The 17,411-nt window shown below is 45.0% G+C and overlaps 1 protein-coding gene across 2 annotated transcripts in view; it reads right to left on the reverse strand.

Moving 5' to 3' along the window:
* Positions 1-17,102, reverse strand: part of prkd1 (protein kinase D1) — a 34,688-nt gene extending 17,586 nt beyond the window's left edge. For both annotated transcript variants that reach the window (XM_055231369.1, XM_033988118.2), the window contains exons 1-4: positions 16,946-17,102; positions 5,163-5,301; positions 2,947-3,078; positions 1,676-1,887 (exon numbers count right to left, since the gene is read on the reverse strand). In XM_055231369.1, the coding sequence (XP_055087344.1) occupies positions 1,676-1,887; positions 2,947-3,078; positions 5,163-5,301; positions 16,946-17,095 (633 nt within the window). In that variant the 5' untranslated portion in view covers positions 17,096-17,102. The remainder of the gene's footprint in view (positions 1-1,675; positions 1,888-2,946; positions 3,079-5,162; positions 5,302-16,945) is intronic.
* Between the last annotated feature and the right edge of the window lie 309 nt (positions 17,103-17,411).

Below are 17,411 nucleotides of genomic sequence, written 5' to 3' on the forward strand. Positions count from 1 at the left end.
AAGTCAATGTTTTGGAGTGGCCATCACAAAGACCTGATCTCAATCTTATTGAAATGTATGAACAGACCTGAAAAGGCATGTGTGAGCAAGACGGCCACAAACTTGGCTCAGTTACACCAGTTCTGTCATGAGGAATGGGCCAGAATTAATGTCAACTATTGTGAGAAGCTTATGGAAGGAAATCCAAAACATTTGACCTAAGTCATAGAGTTTAAAGGCACTGGTACCAAATATTAATGAAGTGTATGTAAACTTCCTCCTTTTCTCATTATTCTGGTATTTAACAAACAGAAATAATTTTGGTAATTGACCTAAAACAGGAAAAGTTTTGCCTCATTTCATGTCAGACAGTGAGAAAAAAGCATATCTTGTATGTAAACGTTTTAGTTTTAGTTTCAATTGTATGTCATCAACTGTTACCATTTACTCACAAGGAAGTATTTTTTTCTTACACTTTAAACCTTCATTTCACTATATAAAGCTGTTGTTTTTTTTATTTTTATTAGTCTAATCAGAACTATTATGTCATTTAGAGACGTTTTGGCCCTTGTTAACATCATGTTTGCCAGATGACATGATAACATACCTCTATGTGTCAAATCTGCTGCCCATGTTCAACCAGGAAGTACAATTATCTACTGCACCAAAATAAAAAAAAGTAGAGAAGACTAAGATTTTTAGTAACATTTTTGTTTTAGTAAAATAAGGAGAGCGACCTGTCATCTCCACTTTAACATCAGTTACCACAGTTAGTATCAGTCTGAGACACAAGCACTGACTCTGGAGTAAAGAGATAAACCTGCTCTGATCAGTCTGATGACTCCACATAGAGAATGAGAAGAAAGAGAGAGAGAGGAGAGAGGAGGGGGAGAAGAGGGGGAGAGGAGGGGGAGAGGAGGGGGAGAAGAGAGGGAGAGAGGAGGGGGAGAGGAGAGGGAGAGAGGAGGAGGAGAAGAGAGGGAGAGAGGAGGAGGAGAAGAGAGGGAGAAGAGAGGGAGAGAGGAGGGGGAGAGGAGAGGGAGAGAGGAGGGGAGAAGAGAGGGAGAGAGGAGGGGGAGAAGAGAGGAAGAAGAGAGGGAGAGAGGAGGGGGAGAAGAGAGAGAGATGAGGGGGAGAAAAGAGGAGGAAGAGGGGGAGAAAAGAGGAGGAAGAGAGGGAGAAGAGAGGGAGAGGAGGGGGAGAAGAGGGGAAGAGGAGATGGAGAAGAGGGGAAAAGAGAGGGAGAAGAGAGAGAGAACAGTAGAAAAAGAGGGGGGAGAAATGGGGGAAAAGAGAGACAGAAGAGGGGAAAAGAGAGGGAGAAGAGAGAGAGAAGAGGGGGTGAAGAGAAGGAAGACAGAGGGAGAAGAGAGAGAGAGGAGAGAGAGAAGAGATGGAGAACAGGGGGAGAAGAGAGAGAAGAAGGAGGAAGAGAGAGAGCAATGGTTGGGGAGAGAGGGAGCAGAAATGGAGAAAAGGGGAAGAAAAGAGGGAAAAAAGAGGGGAAACGGAAGAGAGGAGAAGAAAGGGAGAAGAGGGGCAACAGAGAGGGAGAAGAAGTGGAGAAAAAGGGAGAAGACAGTAAGAAGAGGGGGAATCGGAGGTATGAATGGAGCAGTAAGTGAAGATTTCTGAGAGGACAGGAACTCTCCGAGCGATGTGGTGAAAAGGGCCAGTAGCACATAAGAGGCCGTACCAGCAGAGCGTCGTCAGAGTAGTGCGGAGGAGACGGTTCAGCAGAAAGAGGTCGGTTCCCCAAAGTCCCAAGACCAAGTCCAAGACCTAGTCCACCCAGACCCCCACCCAGACCCCCGCCCAAGGACACGTTTGACCCACGACGTCTACGCACGCCGCTGCAGTTGTTGGGGATCTTAAAGGCACAGCGCTTGTGGTAATTCAACCCGCAACCTGCAAGACAAGAGCCAGGGTCAAAACAAGTCAGAGTAAGGACTAAACCAGGTCTGAAACCAGGTCACTGTCAAGTTTAAACCAGGACTGAACCCAGGATGAACCCAGAACCCAACTAAAATCACTATTAAACCAGGTCAGACCATAAACTGTATAAAGAAACAGACTAAGTGAGTGCGACGTCACCCACAGTGTCCTGCTCCAAATGAAGTGAGGCGAGCAGTGACCAGGGTGAATCTATAATGAAGGATCATATTTGAAAATCCGAGCGCGGGTATCATAGCAACCAAAGAGACAATCATGAGCGAGGCTGCTGAAGGTAATGCCCCCTCCCACCTGCACTGCTGGTTTGGCACGGGGTGGGCACTTTCAATCAAATGTGTTGCTAATGCTAGAAAAAGTGATCTCGGGAAAAGAAGGCACGTGACTGGTCTGTTTTGAATGTTCAGATCTTGATTTAGGGACAAAATAGTGAAATAAAAAAAAAACTAGGATCATGTAGAGCGGATTAATACGAACATTTTAAGGTCAGAATGATGAGTCTGACAGCAGCAGTTACAGCGAGAGAGGCCACAGTTTGTAAATAGAAAGTGAATTGGACTAAACCAGGACTAAACAAACTCTGAACCAGGACCTGCTTCAGAAAAAAAAGACCAGGCCTAAACCTACTGTAAAGAAAGTGTAAATTAGTCTAGTCTACATTAGGACTAAACCCGATCTACACCTTGAATAATCCAGGACTAAACTAGGTGTAAACCCACTCTAAACCAGTTCTAAACCCAATCTAAACCAGGACTAAACCTGGTCTAAACCAGGTCTAAATCCGGTGTAAACCCAAACCAGGTATAATCCTTGTTCAAACCTTGTCTAAACCAGGTCTAAACCCAATCTAAACCTAGTCTAAACCTGGTCTAAACCCTGTCTAAATTAGGTCTAAATCCGGTCTAAACCCCATCTACACCAGGTCTAAACCTCGTCTAAACCTTGTCTAAACCTGGTCTAAACCAAGTCTAAACCTGGTCTAATCCAGGTCTAAACCAGGTCTAAACCCAGTCTCACCTTCACACTTGAGCCCCTGTCTGACCAGCCCCCACAGCATCTCTCCACAGTGATCACAGAACGCCGGAGCTCTGTACGAGTGAACGAAGAGACAGTGAGGACGGATCTGGAAGTCTTCTACTGTGGCCGAAGCTAAAACAAGAGAAAACAGGTGTAAGACCAAAGGCATGGAATGACAGCCACTCCTCTGCCAGTGTGCCCCGGGGCAGCTGAGACAGGACAAAGAGACAGTGAGGACGGCTCTGGAAGTCCTGTGGTTAACACTAAAGAGACATATGACACCAAAGGTGTAGATGGGAGGGACTTCCGGCTCTTTTATGGGATCCGAATCTTTTGGATCTGTTAATTTCAAAGAGCAGTTGTCTACAAACTCATCACAGAGAGGAATGATCAAGGCTCAGGTTTGGAACAGCTGGGAGAGTGTTTACTCTTTTCATGCAGAATCCAAATAAAATGTTTCACTACAATAATAATTATTATTATTTAAAAACTGTTCATGTTTTTAAATGATTAATAGAGAGAACATATACGTATGTGTGAGAGGGCCACAGAAATACAGCCACTCCTCCGCTAGAGTGCCCCGGGGCAGCTGTGGGACTTTAGTGCAGCTTTATACCCAGGTTTCCAATGTAAAACGTCCCAAGTACATCACAACAAACTAGATACACTCTGCACAGTGGCACAGTGGTCAGCGGTTATATTCCCAACCAGGACTAAACCAGGACTAAACCGGGACTAAACCAGAACTAAACCAGAACTAAACCAGGACTAAACCAGGACTAAACCGGGACTAAACCGGGACTAAACCAGGACTAAACCAGGACTAAACCTGGACTAAACCAGGACTAAACCAGGACTAAACCTGGTTCAGGACTCTTCAGGATCCCTATTTCTCTCCTCATATGCACTCCATCTTTCTCTGTCTCTCTCTCCCACACTCCTGCTCTCTCATTTTTCACTCTCCTTTTCTATCTCTCTGTCTTTTCTGTCACTTTGTTCTATTCCTCCTTCTCCCTTTCTCTTTCGCTCTCCCTCGCTTTCTCCCTCCCCTTCTCCCTCTCTATCTGTATTTCTCTCCTGACATGCACTCTCTCTTTCACTCTCTTGTTCTCTCTCTCCATCCCTCAATCCCTCCCTCTCTCCCTCCCTCCCTCCCTCCCTCTCTCTGATGAATATCTTGTTAGCAGTATTTGTAAATGTTTAGTTGTGCCGGCGTTCCGAGTGCGTTCCGAGTGGCGCGTGCTTCGGCAGTGGCCAGATTTCCTTTGGTCCCAAACTCTCCCCCACGTGGCTCCAAAGCACTCTGATTACACATTCTGCGCCGGGAAATTACCCTATTTATTAAAATTATTGTTTATGTTTTTGTTTGGGGCGCCTGGTGCGTTCTGGCTGAAGGATGCTTAGGAGGAGAGGAGGGAGGAGAGGAGGGAAGAGAGGAGGAGAGGAGGAGGAGAGGAAACATGAAGGCAAAGTATTTAGCACAATCTGACCACCTCCTCTGCCTTTGAAAAACTACAAAAAATCTGGTATTTTTTATAAGAAATCTCCTAAAAACAAACCCATAAATGTGTTTTTTCCTGATCATTTCTATCAGAGACGAGCTCCATTCTCCCGCTGTGTTTATGCAACAGCAACACAACATCTGGAAGGGCATCTGACACAGTACAACATCTGGGAGGGCATCTGACACACCACAGCATCTACAGATTAACTGCAGACATCTGACCTGCCCCCATCTTAGTCTGATACTACAAGGAGGATGGAAGGGCATCTGACATGCAGGGATATAGGAGGAAGGAAAGGCATCTAACACATGGGGAGGGCATCTGACACACGGGGAGGGCATCTAACACACGGGGAGGGCATGTGACACACGGGGAGGGCATCTGACACACGGGGAGGGCATGTGACACACGGGGAGGGCATCTGACACACGGGGAGGGCATCTGACACACAGGGGGAGGGCATCTGACACATGGGGAGGGCATCTAACACATGGGGAGGGCATCTGACACATGGGGAGGGCATCTGACACACGGGGAGGGCATCTGACACTATGTTATATTTGTGTAGTTACCTGAGGGAATGACTTCCATCTTGCATGTCATTATATGGTCCGCCATCTTGGGTCAGTATGTTATAGTACAGTAAACTGAGAGTAGGGCCTCCATTTTGGATCTGTTTCACACACCTGTATGTTATAATGCTGCAGTTACCTGACAGTATCACCTCCACCAGGTCGCCATCTTGGATCTGACTGGCCGAGCGCAGCAGCTGCAGAACGTTCTCCGAAGATGAGTCATGACGGAACAAAAGGATCTTCTCGTACATCCCATAGAACCCACACTCTGGGAGCTGACAGACAGAGAGAGGGATGCAGGGGGCAGAGGGGGTGAAATGGGGAAGGAAAGAAGAGATAGCAAAAGAACAAAGGCATGGAGAGAGAGGGGGATAGATTTAAATACAGACTTCCTTCACTGTTTGAAAAAATGCAGGTATGGCAGGTTTTAGTTCTCCAAAAGCTCTCTCCAAAGCTCAAAATGCTCTGTTCCACCTTGTGATGTCATAAAGAAGTAGTTAACAGCTCCTTTTGCCTTTAGTTCAGTAGAGATTGACAATTCCAGGTGTGAAATGATCTAAATGATTCTAGTGAAGGTGTGTTGAGTTTACCACATGACATCACGAGGTGGAACAGAGTGTTTTCAGTTTTAGAGAAGAACCTAGAGCCTAAATATGGAATAAACATGTGTGAATGGTCTGTTTTTGGTGAGTGTGATACGGGACCTTTGAGTCACATGACACTTGTCTTTGTTCTAAAGCCTCAGCTCTCTCTCCTCCGTCAGGCCTGTTCACAGCACTGCTCGCTCGCCCCCTGTTTATTATCATCAAAGCACCAGACTCTGTATGACGATAAACCAGGATTGAATCAGGTCTAAACCACGTCTGAATCAGTTCTATACCAAGACTACACCACAGTCTATACCAGAACTAACCCAAGACTGAACCAGGACTAAACCAGGACTAAACCAGGACTGAACCAGGACTGAACCAGGACTAGACCCGGTCTAAATCAGGACTGCAGCAGGACATAAGTGGTCTCATTACTCTCTGTGTCATTCTCAGTTCTTTCATCTCTGAACAAAGCCCCCTCCTCGTGTCCTGCATCATCCCGTCGCCATGGCAGCAGGGCATCATTCGTCGCCACAGCAGCGGGAGGCAGCGGTCGCCACGGCAGCAGCAGCCATGGTCGCCATGGCAGCGGAGGACCACAGCTTCATCTCACCTTTCTGTGTGTATGATGTCTTTATGTAAGGTTTTATATAGAGGCTGAAGAGAGACTAAAGCACTGAACAGGACTAAACCAGGACTGAACCAGGACTGAACCAGGACTGAACCAGGACTGAACCGGGACTGAACCAGGACTAAACCAGGACTGAACCAGGACTGAACCAGGACTGAACCGGGACTGAATCAGGACTAAACCGGGACTGAACCAGGACTGAACCAGGACTAAACCAGGACTGAACCAGGACTAAACCAGGACTGAACCAGGACTAAACCGGGACTTAACCGGGACTGAACCAGGACTGAACCGGGACTGAACCAGGACTAAACCGGGACTGAACCAGGACTGAACCAGGACTGAACCGGGACTGAACCAGGACTAAACCGGGACTGAACCGGGACTGAACCAGGACTAAACCAGGACTGAACAGGACTGAACCAGGACTGAACCAGGACTAAACCAGGACTGAACCGGGACTGAACCAGGACTAAACCGGGACTGAACAGGACTGAACCAGGACTGAACCGGGACTGAACCAGGACTTAACCGGGACTGAACCGGGACTGAACCAGGACTGAACCGGGACTGAACCAGGACTAAACCGGGACTTAACCAGGACTGAACCAGGACTTAACCAGGACTTAACCGGGACTGAATCAGGACTAAACCGGGACTGAACCAGGACTAAACCCGGACTGAACCGGGACTGAACCGGGACTGAACCGGGACTAAACCGGGACTGAACCAGGACTGAACCAGGACTAAACCGGGACTGAACCGGGACTAAACCACGACTAAACCGGGACTGAACCAGGACTGAACCGGGACTGAACCGGGACTAAACCGGGACTGAACTGGGACTAAACCCGGACTGAACCGGGACTGAACCGGAACTGAACCAGGACTGAACCAGCACTAAACATGAACTGAACCAGATCTGAACTAGGTTAGAGCTTTAACTCTATTCTACTATGATGAAATGTTCCACAGTGAAACTTTAACTCTGTTCTAACGTAGTGTCCTCCTCAGAAACACCTCTGAAGTTCTGTTTTGTTTCATTCACATGCTTCAGTAAATCTGCTCATTTAGTCTGTCTTTCTCTGCACAGCTCACAACAGTCTGTTACACCTGGTGATGTCATCAGGTAATGTTCCTCTGGGTTTTTAAAGTCCGTTCACAGCTCATTACATCTCAAAGGTTCACAATGTTTAATTGAGAACAGCTACTATTTCTCGCCTTTTTAACCTGCTTTACTTTCTCACATAAAACAACTGAAGTTTGCACAGATTTTAGAGCTGATGATTTTTGTGGACAAAACTAGGTTTAAACCAGGACTAAACCAGGACTAAACCAGAACAAAACCAGGACTAAACCAGGTCTAAACTAGGACCAAACCAGGTCTAAACCACGTCTAACCTCAGCCTGGTCCTTGTATAATGGTTGGGATCACGTTTGCTGAACACTGGAGCTCTAATGGTTTCTGAAGGACACTCGAATCGGAGCTATCATCTGTTTCCACGGCAACGGACAAACGCAAAATACAGGAAAATACTGAAAAATATCCGAGAAGAATGATTTTAAACCATCGAAAATCACGATGGATCTGACAGGATGAGGAGGGTTTAAACAGAGAAACGACGATATGGAGCAGAGGCCAAAACCACGAGAGGAACGGACTTTAAAGAGAGCTTTTATGATAAATATATGTATTTTATCTTTCTCCTGTGTTATAACACTGTTCATCAAAAACATCCCTGGTGATGTAATCTGTGCATGTTTGAGTATGTGATGTGCAGTAGTTCCATTAGTGCGATACAGTCTGATTGTGTTGTGATAGTGCTCTGAAGGGGGAGCGACTAAGCACTCTGAAGATTTTTTTTTTTTAATAGACAGAGCCACATTCCGATAATTTAGTTGATAATTAGCAAAGATTTGTTGAAATATTTTATATATTATTTTGGGCATGAGATTATGATAAACCCAAACATTACAGGTCCTATTTTGCACAAAACTGAGTTTTAATCCATGTTATAATGTTCCCTCCTTAAATACACACCTAGAGTTGAGTTTTGTTTCATTCACACATGTTTGAGTCACACTTTATTATCAGTCTGTTACATTTCCAAAGCTCAAAATGCTCTGTTCCACCTTGTGATGTCATGAAGTGGTAGTTTTCAAATTAACAGCTCCTTTTACCTTTAGCTCAGTAGAGACTGACAAATCCAGGGCTGAAATGAGTGTTTTCGGTTTGAGAGAAGAACTCAGCCTAAATATACAGGGTTTGTGTTAAACATGTGGATGAAACAAACAACTGCAGGTCTGTGTGTGACGAGGGACATTAGTACAGTCATGTGGACCTTTCAATGGGACATCATCAGCTCCTCATCATCTCATGTTCAACTGGTTTCTACATCCTCATAAAATGTCCGTTTTCACCTATCCCCTATCCCCGCCCACTGCTCTGTACCTACTCTGATTATTCAACATAATGTTAAACCAGGACTTAACTACAACTGAACCAGGTCTTAACCATATCTAAATCAGGACTAAACCAGAAATGAACCTATTTTAAACCCAGTCTAATCCAGGACAAGACCAGGTCTAAACCAAAACTAAACCAGGACCAAACCAGGACTAAACAAGGACTAAACCAGGTCTAAACGAGGACTAAACCAGGACTAACCCTCACATATTTGTTGTTAAACCCTGCTGCTCTCACTTGAGTCCTGTTTGTAGTGAGGTTTTGTTTGAGAGTGAGAATGGGATTCGCACCTCGCGTTTTGGTGAATCGCGGCTTCGTTTGGCACAGATCGGCACGGCACGGCTCCCCGCGGAGAGCCCGACAAAAGCGCGGAACATGGGAGAAGGTTCCGAGAGGAGAGGGCGACTCAAGTTTGTAAATAAAGACGCCATGTTTGAACCGGAGCAGGATCCGGATCACACCTCCACAGTCTGTTTAGAACACCCCCCAAACGTCTAACGCACCAATCTGTCACCAACACCACTGCAGCACGCGAACACTAGCACGCTAACACGAGCACGATAAAGCGAAAATATATCAGCTATGTCCCAGTGGAAAATTATGCTCCAAGTAGGGCTGAATGATTTGGGAAAAAATATTAAATTGGAATTTTTCTGGGAATCTTGTGGTTATATTGGTAGATTTCTTATTGTTTTAATTAAAGGATTGTGTTCAAAGTTCACATTTTAAACACGTCCAGAAGAACTGACAAAAATACTCAAGTAAGAATCACATTTCAGGAGGGTTAGCGGCTGTGATGTACTTATTACAGCGTCAAAAAAGTTCAAAGTGCATATCTCTATTTGGCGGCAATCTGTAATAACCACAGCTTAATGAGGTTTAATGAAGCATGATTCATAATGAAGAAATGCTTTATTAACAATGACTCCCGCTCGGTAACGACTTAATTAAGTTACAGCAGATCGATTTTACAAACTATAGACTTTTCAGATCTATAACCCTGTTCTAGTCGTTTCTTCTCATTGAGCCTCTGAAGTTGTATTTGGAGTGATTCATGTTTGAGTTTAATCTTTAATCCACTATTTTTAAGATGCCATTTTGTCGATCTGCCTTGGTTTTTTCGTTTATTTTCTTCGGTGATACTCTTCTAACTAACTAACTAACTTCTTAACAAAGTCTCACCTTCATGTGCCTGATACGAAAGGCCTATATGACTCTATTCTCTGATCTGTTCTAATGTTTCCTCATCACAAACAGACCTGGAGTTGTGTTTTGTTTCATTCACACATGTTTAACACACAAACTCTGTATATTTAGGCTGATTCTTCTCTCTGTGCTAATACAGGAAGTGCTCCACTGTGTTTTTATACTAGAATCATTTGGATGATTTTCAGCCCTGGAATTACCAATCTCTACTAACAGAGCATTTTGAGCTTTGGAGATGTTCACAGACTAATAATAAGGAGTTACTCAAACATGTGTGAATGAAACAAAACACAACTCCAGGTCTGTTTTTGAGGAGGTAACAGCGTTATATCATGGATTAAAGCTCACAAGAATTAATTTCACATAATATAGGAGCTTTAATTGTCTCTCACTCTCTCTCCCTCTCCCCCTTCCTCAGGTGTGAAGTATCTCCTTCTACAGGTGAGAACAGGTGAGAGCAGGTGAGACGTTCAGGTGCTGTCGCCGCAGTGGGATTTGACACCGTCTTGTGTTAAACGTTCATTAGTGACAACGCTGCTCACTTTGGCTCTCATCACTGGCGAAGTGTCACAAATTACTTTGTTTAGCACTTTTCATAAATCTGCACTTTTGGCAAATTTAAAAGAAAATCCAGCCAATCATTTGTATGAATGAAATGTGAGCACAGTTAAAGGTGACCCCGAGGGTTTAAGAGAGAAGATAAAAGAAATATAAACATAGTCTATAGTTTATTCTATAGTTTAACATGGGGACTAGCTTCATTCGTTTCTGAGGAGAGCAGATAAAAAACATACATACAAAAAACAAAAAACATACATATAAACATTATCATATACCTCTCCTTGAACCACCACCTTAACGTGGTGGAGGGGTTTGAGGGGAATGATCCTGGGAGCTATGCTGTCGGGGGCTTCATGCCCCTGGTAGGGTCACCCATGACAAACAGGTCCTGGGGGACGTGTCAGACCAAGAGCGGTTCAGAAGCTCATTATGATGAGAACCAGTCCATGTGCTTTGTGGATCTGGAGAAGGAATTCAACTATGTTCCTCGTGGTGCCCTTTGGAGGGGTGCTCTGGGAGTATGGGGTCTGAGGCTCTTTGCTAAGGGCTGTCCGGTCCATGTATGACAGGAGCAGAAGTTGTTTCGCATTGCCGGCAGGAAGTCAGACATGTTTCTGTTGAATGTTGGACTGTGCCAGAGCTGCCCATTGTCACCAGTTCTGGACAGAATTCCTAGGCGCGGCCAGGGGTCAAAGGGAGTCCGGCTCGGGGACCACAGGTTCTCATCTCTGCTGTTTGCAGATGATATTGTCCTGATGGCTTCATACACACATGGACAAAACTGTTGGTACCCTTTGGTTAATGAAAGAAAAACTCACAATGGTCACAGAAATAACTTGAATCTGACAAAAGTAACAATAAATCAAAATTCTATGAAATTTAACCAATGAAAGACAGACATTGGCAACCATGCTTCAAAAGAATTACTTAAAAAAATAAACTCGTGAAACAGGTCTGGACAAAAATGATGGTACCCCTAGAAAAGACTGAAAATAATGTGACCAAAGGGACATGTTAATCCAAGGTGTGTCCACTAATTAGCATCACAGGTGTCTACAATCTTGTAATCAGTCAGTGGGCCTATATATAGGGCTACAGGTCGTCACTGTTCTGTTTGGTGACCTGGTGTGTACCACACTCAACATGAACCAGAGGAAGCAAAGGAAACAGTTGTCTCAGGAGATTAGAAAGAAAATTATAAACAAGCATGTTAAAGGTAAAGGCTATAAAACCATCTCCAAGCAGCTTGATGTTCCTGTGACTACAGTTGCACATATTATTGAGAAATGTAAGATCCATGGGACTGTAGCCAACTTCCCTGGATGTGGCCTCAGGAGGAAAATTGATACCAAATAAAAGAGACGGCACTCTATGGATTTTGTGGGGCTGTCTTGGCTAACATGTCACTGCAAATCGCGTGGCGGTCGGGGAGAGTACCACTGAATTGACAGACCGGGGCGGTGGTCCCTCTGTATAAGAAGGGGGAGCGGAGGGAGTGTTCCAATTACAGGGGACTCACACTCCTCAGCCCTCAGCCTTCCCAGTAAGATCTATTCCAGGGTACTGGAGAGGAGAATTCAACCGATAGTCGAACCTCGGATTCAGGAGGAGCAGTGTGGTCGAGTATTGAGCTGGACCAGCTCTATGCTCTCCATCGGGTCCTCGAGGGCTCATGGGAGTTTGGCCAACCAGTCCACATCTGTTTTGTTGATCTGGAGAAGGCATTCGACCTCGTCCCTCGTGGTGTCCTTTGGGGGCTGCTCCGGGAGTATGGGGCCCTTTGCTAAGGGTTGTCAGGTCCCTGTTTGACTGGAGCAAGAGCTGTGTTCGCATTGTCGAGAGTAAGTCAGACCTGTTCCTGGTGCATGTTGGACTCTGCCAGGGCTGCCCTTTGTCACCGGTTCTGTTCATTATATTTATGGACAGAATTTCTAGGCGCAGCCAGGGGCCAGAGGGGGTCTGGTTTGGGAACCACAGGATTTCATCTCTGCTGTTTGCAGATGATGTTGTCCTGATGGCTTCTTCGAGCCAGGACCTGCAGCACTGGAGCGTGAAGCAGCTGGGATGAGAATCAGCTCCTCCAAATCCGAGGCCATGGATCTCGGCCGGAAAGAGGTGGTTTGCCCTCTCTGGGTGGGTGGAGAGTCTCTGCCTCAAGTGGAGGAGTTCAAGTATCTTAGGATCTTGTTCACGAGTGAGGGAAAATGGAGCATGAGATTGACAGGCGGATCGGTGCAGCGTCTGCAGTGATGCAGTTGCTGTATTGGTCCATTGTGGTAAAGAAGGAGCTAGACAAAGCTCTCGATTTACCGGTCAATCTACGTTTCTACCCTCACCTATGGTCATGAGCTTTGGGTAATGACCGAAAGGACCAGATCATGGATACACGCGGCCAAAATGGGTTTCCTCCGTAGGGTGGTTGTGCGCACCTTTAGGGATAGAGTGAGGAGCTCTGTCACACGAGAGGAGCTTGGAGTACAGCTGCTGCTCCTACACATTGAGAGGAACCTAGGGAGATGTTCTGGGCATGTCCCACCAGGAGGAGGCCCGGGCAAGACCCAGAAAACGCTGGAGGGACTATGTCTCTCGGCTGGCCTGGCAACGCCTTGGGGTTCTACCGGAGGAGCTGAGGGATGCATCTGGGGTGAGTAGAAGTCTGGGAGTCCCTGCTGAAACTGCTGCCCCCGAAACCTGGCCCCGGATATGTGTAAGAAAATGGATAGAATGTTGAGTTTATTCTATAGTTTAACTGGACTGGCTTACATATATTATATAGTTTATTCTATAGTTTAGTATTGGGACTGTTCAGTATGGAGACTGTTTAGCATGAGGACAGTTTAGCATGAGGACTGTTTAGCATGACGATTGTTTAGCATGAGGACTGTTTAGCATGAGGACTGTTTAGCATGAGGACTGTTTAGCATGACGATTGTTTAGCATGAGGACTGTTTAGCATGACGATTGTTTAGCATGAGGACTGTTTAGCATGACGATTGTTTAGCATGAGGACTGTTTAGCATGACGATTATTTAGCATGAGGACTGTTTAGCATGAGGACAGTTTAGCATGACGATTATTTAGCATGAGGACTGTTTAGCATGAGGACAGTTTAGCATGAGGACTGTTTAGCATGACGATTATTTAGCATGAGGACTGTTTAGCATGACGATTGTTTAGCATGAGGACTGTTTAGCATGAGGACGGTTTAGCATGAGGACTGTTTAGCATGAGGACTGTTTAGCATGACGATTATTTAGCATGAGGACTGTTTAGCATGAGGACTGTTTAGCATGACGATTGTTTAGCATGAGGACTGTTTAGCATGAGGACGGTTTAGCATGACGATTGTTTAGCATGAGGACTGTTTAGCATGATGATTATTTAGCATGAGGACTGTTTAGCATGAGGACTGTTTAGCATGAGGACTGTTTGACATGTGGACTGCATCAATGAAAGTCTGTGGAGGCAAGCTAGCGGTCTGTCTCCATGGCAATGTTATGCTGAGACTGGAATGTTCCACAATGTGCCATTAAACACATCTTAAAGGTTTTTTCTGTTGCTCAAATTCCATTGAAAATGATGCGTTCTTACTGTGTCTCCTCACCCATGATCTGAACTGTATATTGTCCTGGTGATGTCACCTTCTTGTCTAAACCCGGACTAAACCAGGCCTAAATTAGAACTAAACTGGGACTAAACTAGGTCTAAACCAGGTCTAAACCAGAACTAAATCAGGACTAAAACAGGTCTAAACCAGGTCTAAACCAGGTCTAAACCAGGTCTAAACCAGGTCTAAACCAGAACTAAATCAGGACTAAAACAGGTCTAAACCAGGTCTAAACCAGGTTTTATGGCTTTCTTTACCTTAAATCTTTATTTGTATTGTTATGGATCTTTTTTAAACTTGGCGATACCATCTGTTGTTTTGGGTGTATCTCTTGTTTGTGTCTAGGGGCCTCCAGCCACGTTGATTAGACTAAACCGGCGTGATTGTTTTGATGGTATAAATACACTGTATGTGTTTTCATTTGTCACCTGAGGGGGAGAACAGCAGACTTTTTGATTCAAGACAACTTCTCTGTTGATTTTATATATATATATATATATATATATATATATATATATATATATATATATATATATATTATTTTTTTTAAAAGGTTATTTACTATAAGAAATTTCACAACAATTCTGGCGTCGTCGGCATACCCTTTCATCTGGTTCTTTTTCTGCGACAGTGATCCGGGCGCTGGCCGGTGCATGTTAGCATGCTAGGCTAATTCCACAGCACAGGTCAGGGGGAGGTCTCATGTTCTATAGACAGTAGAGCCTGAGGCGCAGGTCAATATTTATCTATTTCACACTGACACCACACGAGTCTTGTTCCGGTTTATCACGGCAGGAAAGGAACGAAGTACTAAAGTAGAAGTACTGCATCTCAGTACACATATTCTGAAGTACTTTTTACTTTTAATATTTTTCAGAGCAGGTGCATTTTTGACTTAAACGTATACAGCACTTTTCACTGTGATTTGAGGAGTTATTTTTTGCACGGTAACATCCTGACTGAAGGTTTTGGGAAAGTCTTGGCTTTGAACAAACAAAAATATAAAATACATAATAATAAAATATGATGGATTTAAAGAACACAGAGAAGCTTTATGCATTACACTTACTGACGTACAGCAGCAGGGGGCACTCAGCGAAAAGTCACATTAGCAGAAAATAGGTTTTTGAAAGCAGTGACTCAGAAGAGAGAGAGAAATGTGAAGAGAGAAGGAAAGAGGGGGGGAGAGAGGCAGAGGGAGAGAGGCAGAGGGAGTGAGGGAGAGAGAGGAGAGAGGGGGAGACAAAGAGAAAGGGGGCAGGTAGAACTAGATAGATAGATAGATAGATAGATAGATAGATAGATAGATAGATAGATAGATAGATAGATAGATAAAGACAGAGAGAAGGCAGGGAGAGAGGTAGAGGGCTATAAGGGGAGAGAGTGGCAAAGACTAGGAAAGAGAGCAGTGACTCAGAGGAGGGAGAGGGAGGGAGGAAAGAGAAAGCTTTAGAGAGTTTAAAATAACCTGGACACAAACACAGATGATGGATGTTTAAAAACAGAAACAGAACCACAGCAGCACGCCAAACTGGATTATAACAAGAGCAGAGGGATTAGCATGAGGCTAATGCCAAAGCTAACACCAGAGCTAACCCCAGAGCTAAACCCAGAGCTAACAATACAGCTAACCACGGACCTAACACAAGAGCTAATACCAGAGCTAACCCCAGAGCTAACAATACAGCTAACCGCGGACCTAACTCAAGAGCTAATACCAGAGCTAATACCAGAGCTAACCCCAGAGCTAATAATACAGCTAACCGTGGACCTAACACAAGAGCTAATAGCAGAGCTAACTGCAGAGCTAACACCAGAGCTAATACCAGAGCTAACACCAGAACTAACCCTAGAGCTAACACCAGAGCTAACACCAGAGCTAACTGCAGAGGTAATACCAGAGCTAATACCAGAGCTAACCGCTGAGCTAACACAAGAGCTACTACCAGAGCTAACACCAAAGCTAACCCCAGAGCTAACCCCAGAGCTAACCCCAGAGCTAACACAAGAGCTAATACCAGAACTAATACCAGAGCTAAGCCCCAGAGCTAACACCAGTGCTAACACCAGAGCTAACCCCAGAGCTAACCCCAGAGCTAACACCAGAGCTAACCCCAGAGCTAACACCAGAGCTAATACAAGAGCTAATACCAGAACTAATACCTGAGCTAATACCAGAGCTAATATCAGAGCTAACCGCCGAGCTAACACCAGAACTAACTCCAGGGCTAACACTAAAGCTAATGCCAGAAATAACCCCAGAGCTAACACCAGAGCTAACCCCAGAGCTAACACAAGAGCTAACACCAGAGCTAACCCCAGAGCCAACACCTGAGCTAACACCAGAGCTAACCGCAGAGCTAACCCCTGAGCTAACTCCAGAGCTAACTGCAGAGCTAACCCCAGAGCCAACACCTGAGCTAGCCGCAGAGCTAACCCCAGAGCTTTTGTGAACTTTAAATTGATAAACATTGTCCATTCTAAACTCACTAGGATCATGTAGAGTGGGTTAGGACAAACATTTTAAGATTAAAATGATGAGCCTGACAGCAGCAGAGGGGACACGATTTTCAATGTAAAGCTCACTTCCTATTTGGACGTCACGCCAGTATGTTAGCTATGTCCATGTAAATATACAGTCAGTGATTTTAGCTAAACAAATGATAATATATTCCCCTCTTCACTGTTGGCATCAGATTGGTCAGAAATAGGGACCCCTGGACATTTCTTATATAAAATTGGGACAAATCATTGGTTTTGTATAAATCTGCTGGGACAGGGGACACTGCTCAAAACTGGGACTGTCCCGGGTCAATAGAGACACTGAAGGATGGGCCAGACCTTTCTGTTGTCTTACCTTCTGGTCGATGATGGAGCAGGCCACCTCTCGGACTTGACTCAGACTCAGGTCTCCAGAATCCAGTAGAACCGGTTCTCGGCTCAGTCCAATCTGGATCTGGAAGGAGACCACGCCTACTGGTGGTGCCGTCCCGCCCTCTTCCTCCATCGCTCCGGGAAACGGGAGTGGGCTGGGTGCTCGGATGAGAGGAGGAGCCGCCATCTTTAAGAGGAACAAAAATATGAAGGAAAAACAGAGTGTGATGTTTGGCCCTTCACAGATGTATTGTCCTTAGCTTTTTAGGATGTTTGGAATTCGTAAGGTGAGAAATAACTTTGGACTTCCTCTTTTTTACACAGAGACATATCAGTCTGGTCCCTGCTCTCTCTGTCGCGTCTTCGCTCGTGGATCCTGCAGAAGTCCTCCATGTTTTCAGTCCTGCGATATTTTATCTTTTCTTTTTTCTTATAAGCAGCCATATTTG

This window comes from Periophthalmus magnuspinnatus, chromosome 22 (assembly GCF_009829125.3).
Source record: "Periophthalmus magnuspinnatus isolate fPerMag1 chromosome 22, fPerMag1.2.pri, whole genome shotgun sequence".
Taxonomy (NCBI): Eukaryota; Metazoa; Chordata; class Actinopteri; order Gobiiformes; family Gobiidae; genus Periophthalmus; species Periophthalmus magnuspinnatus.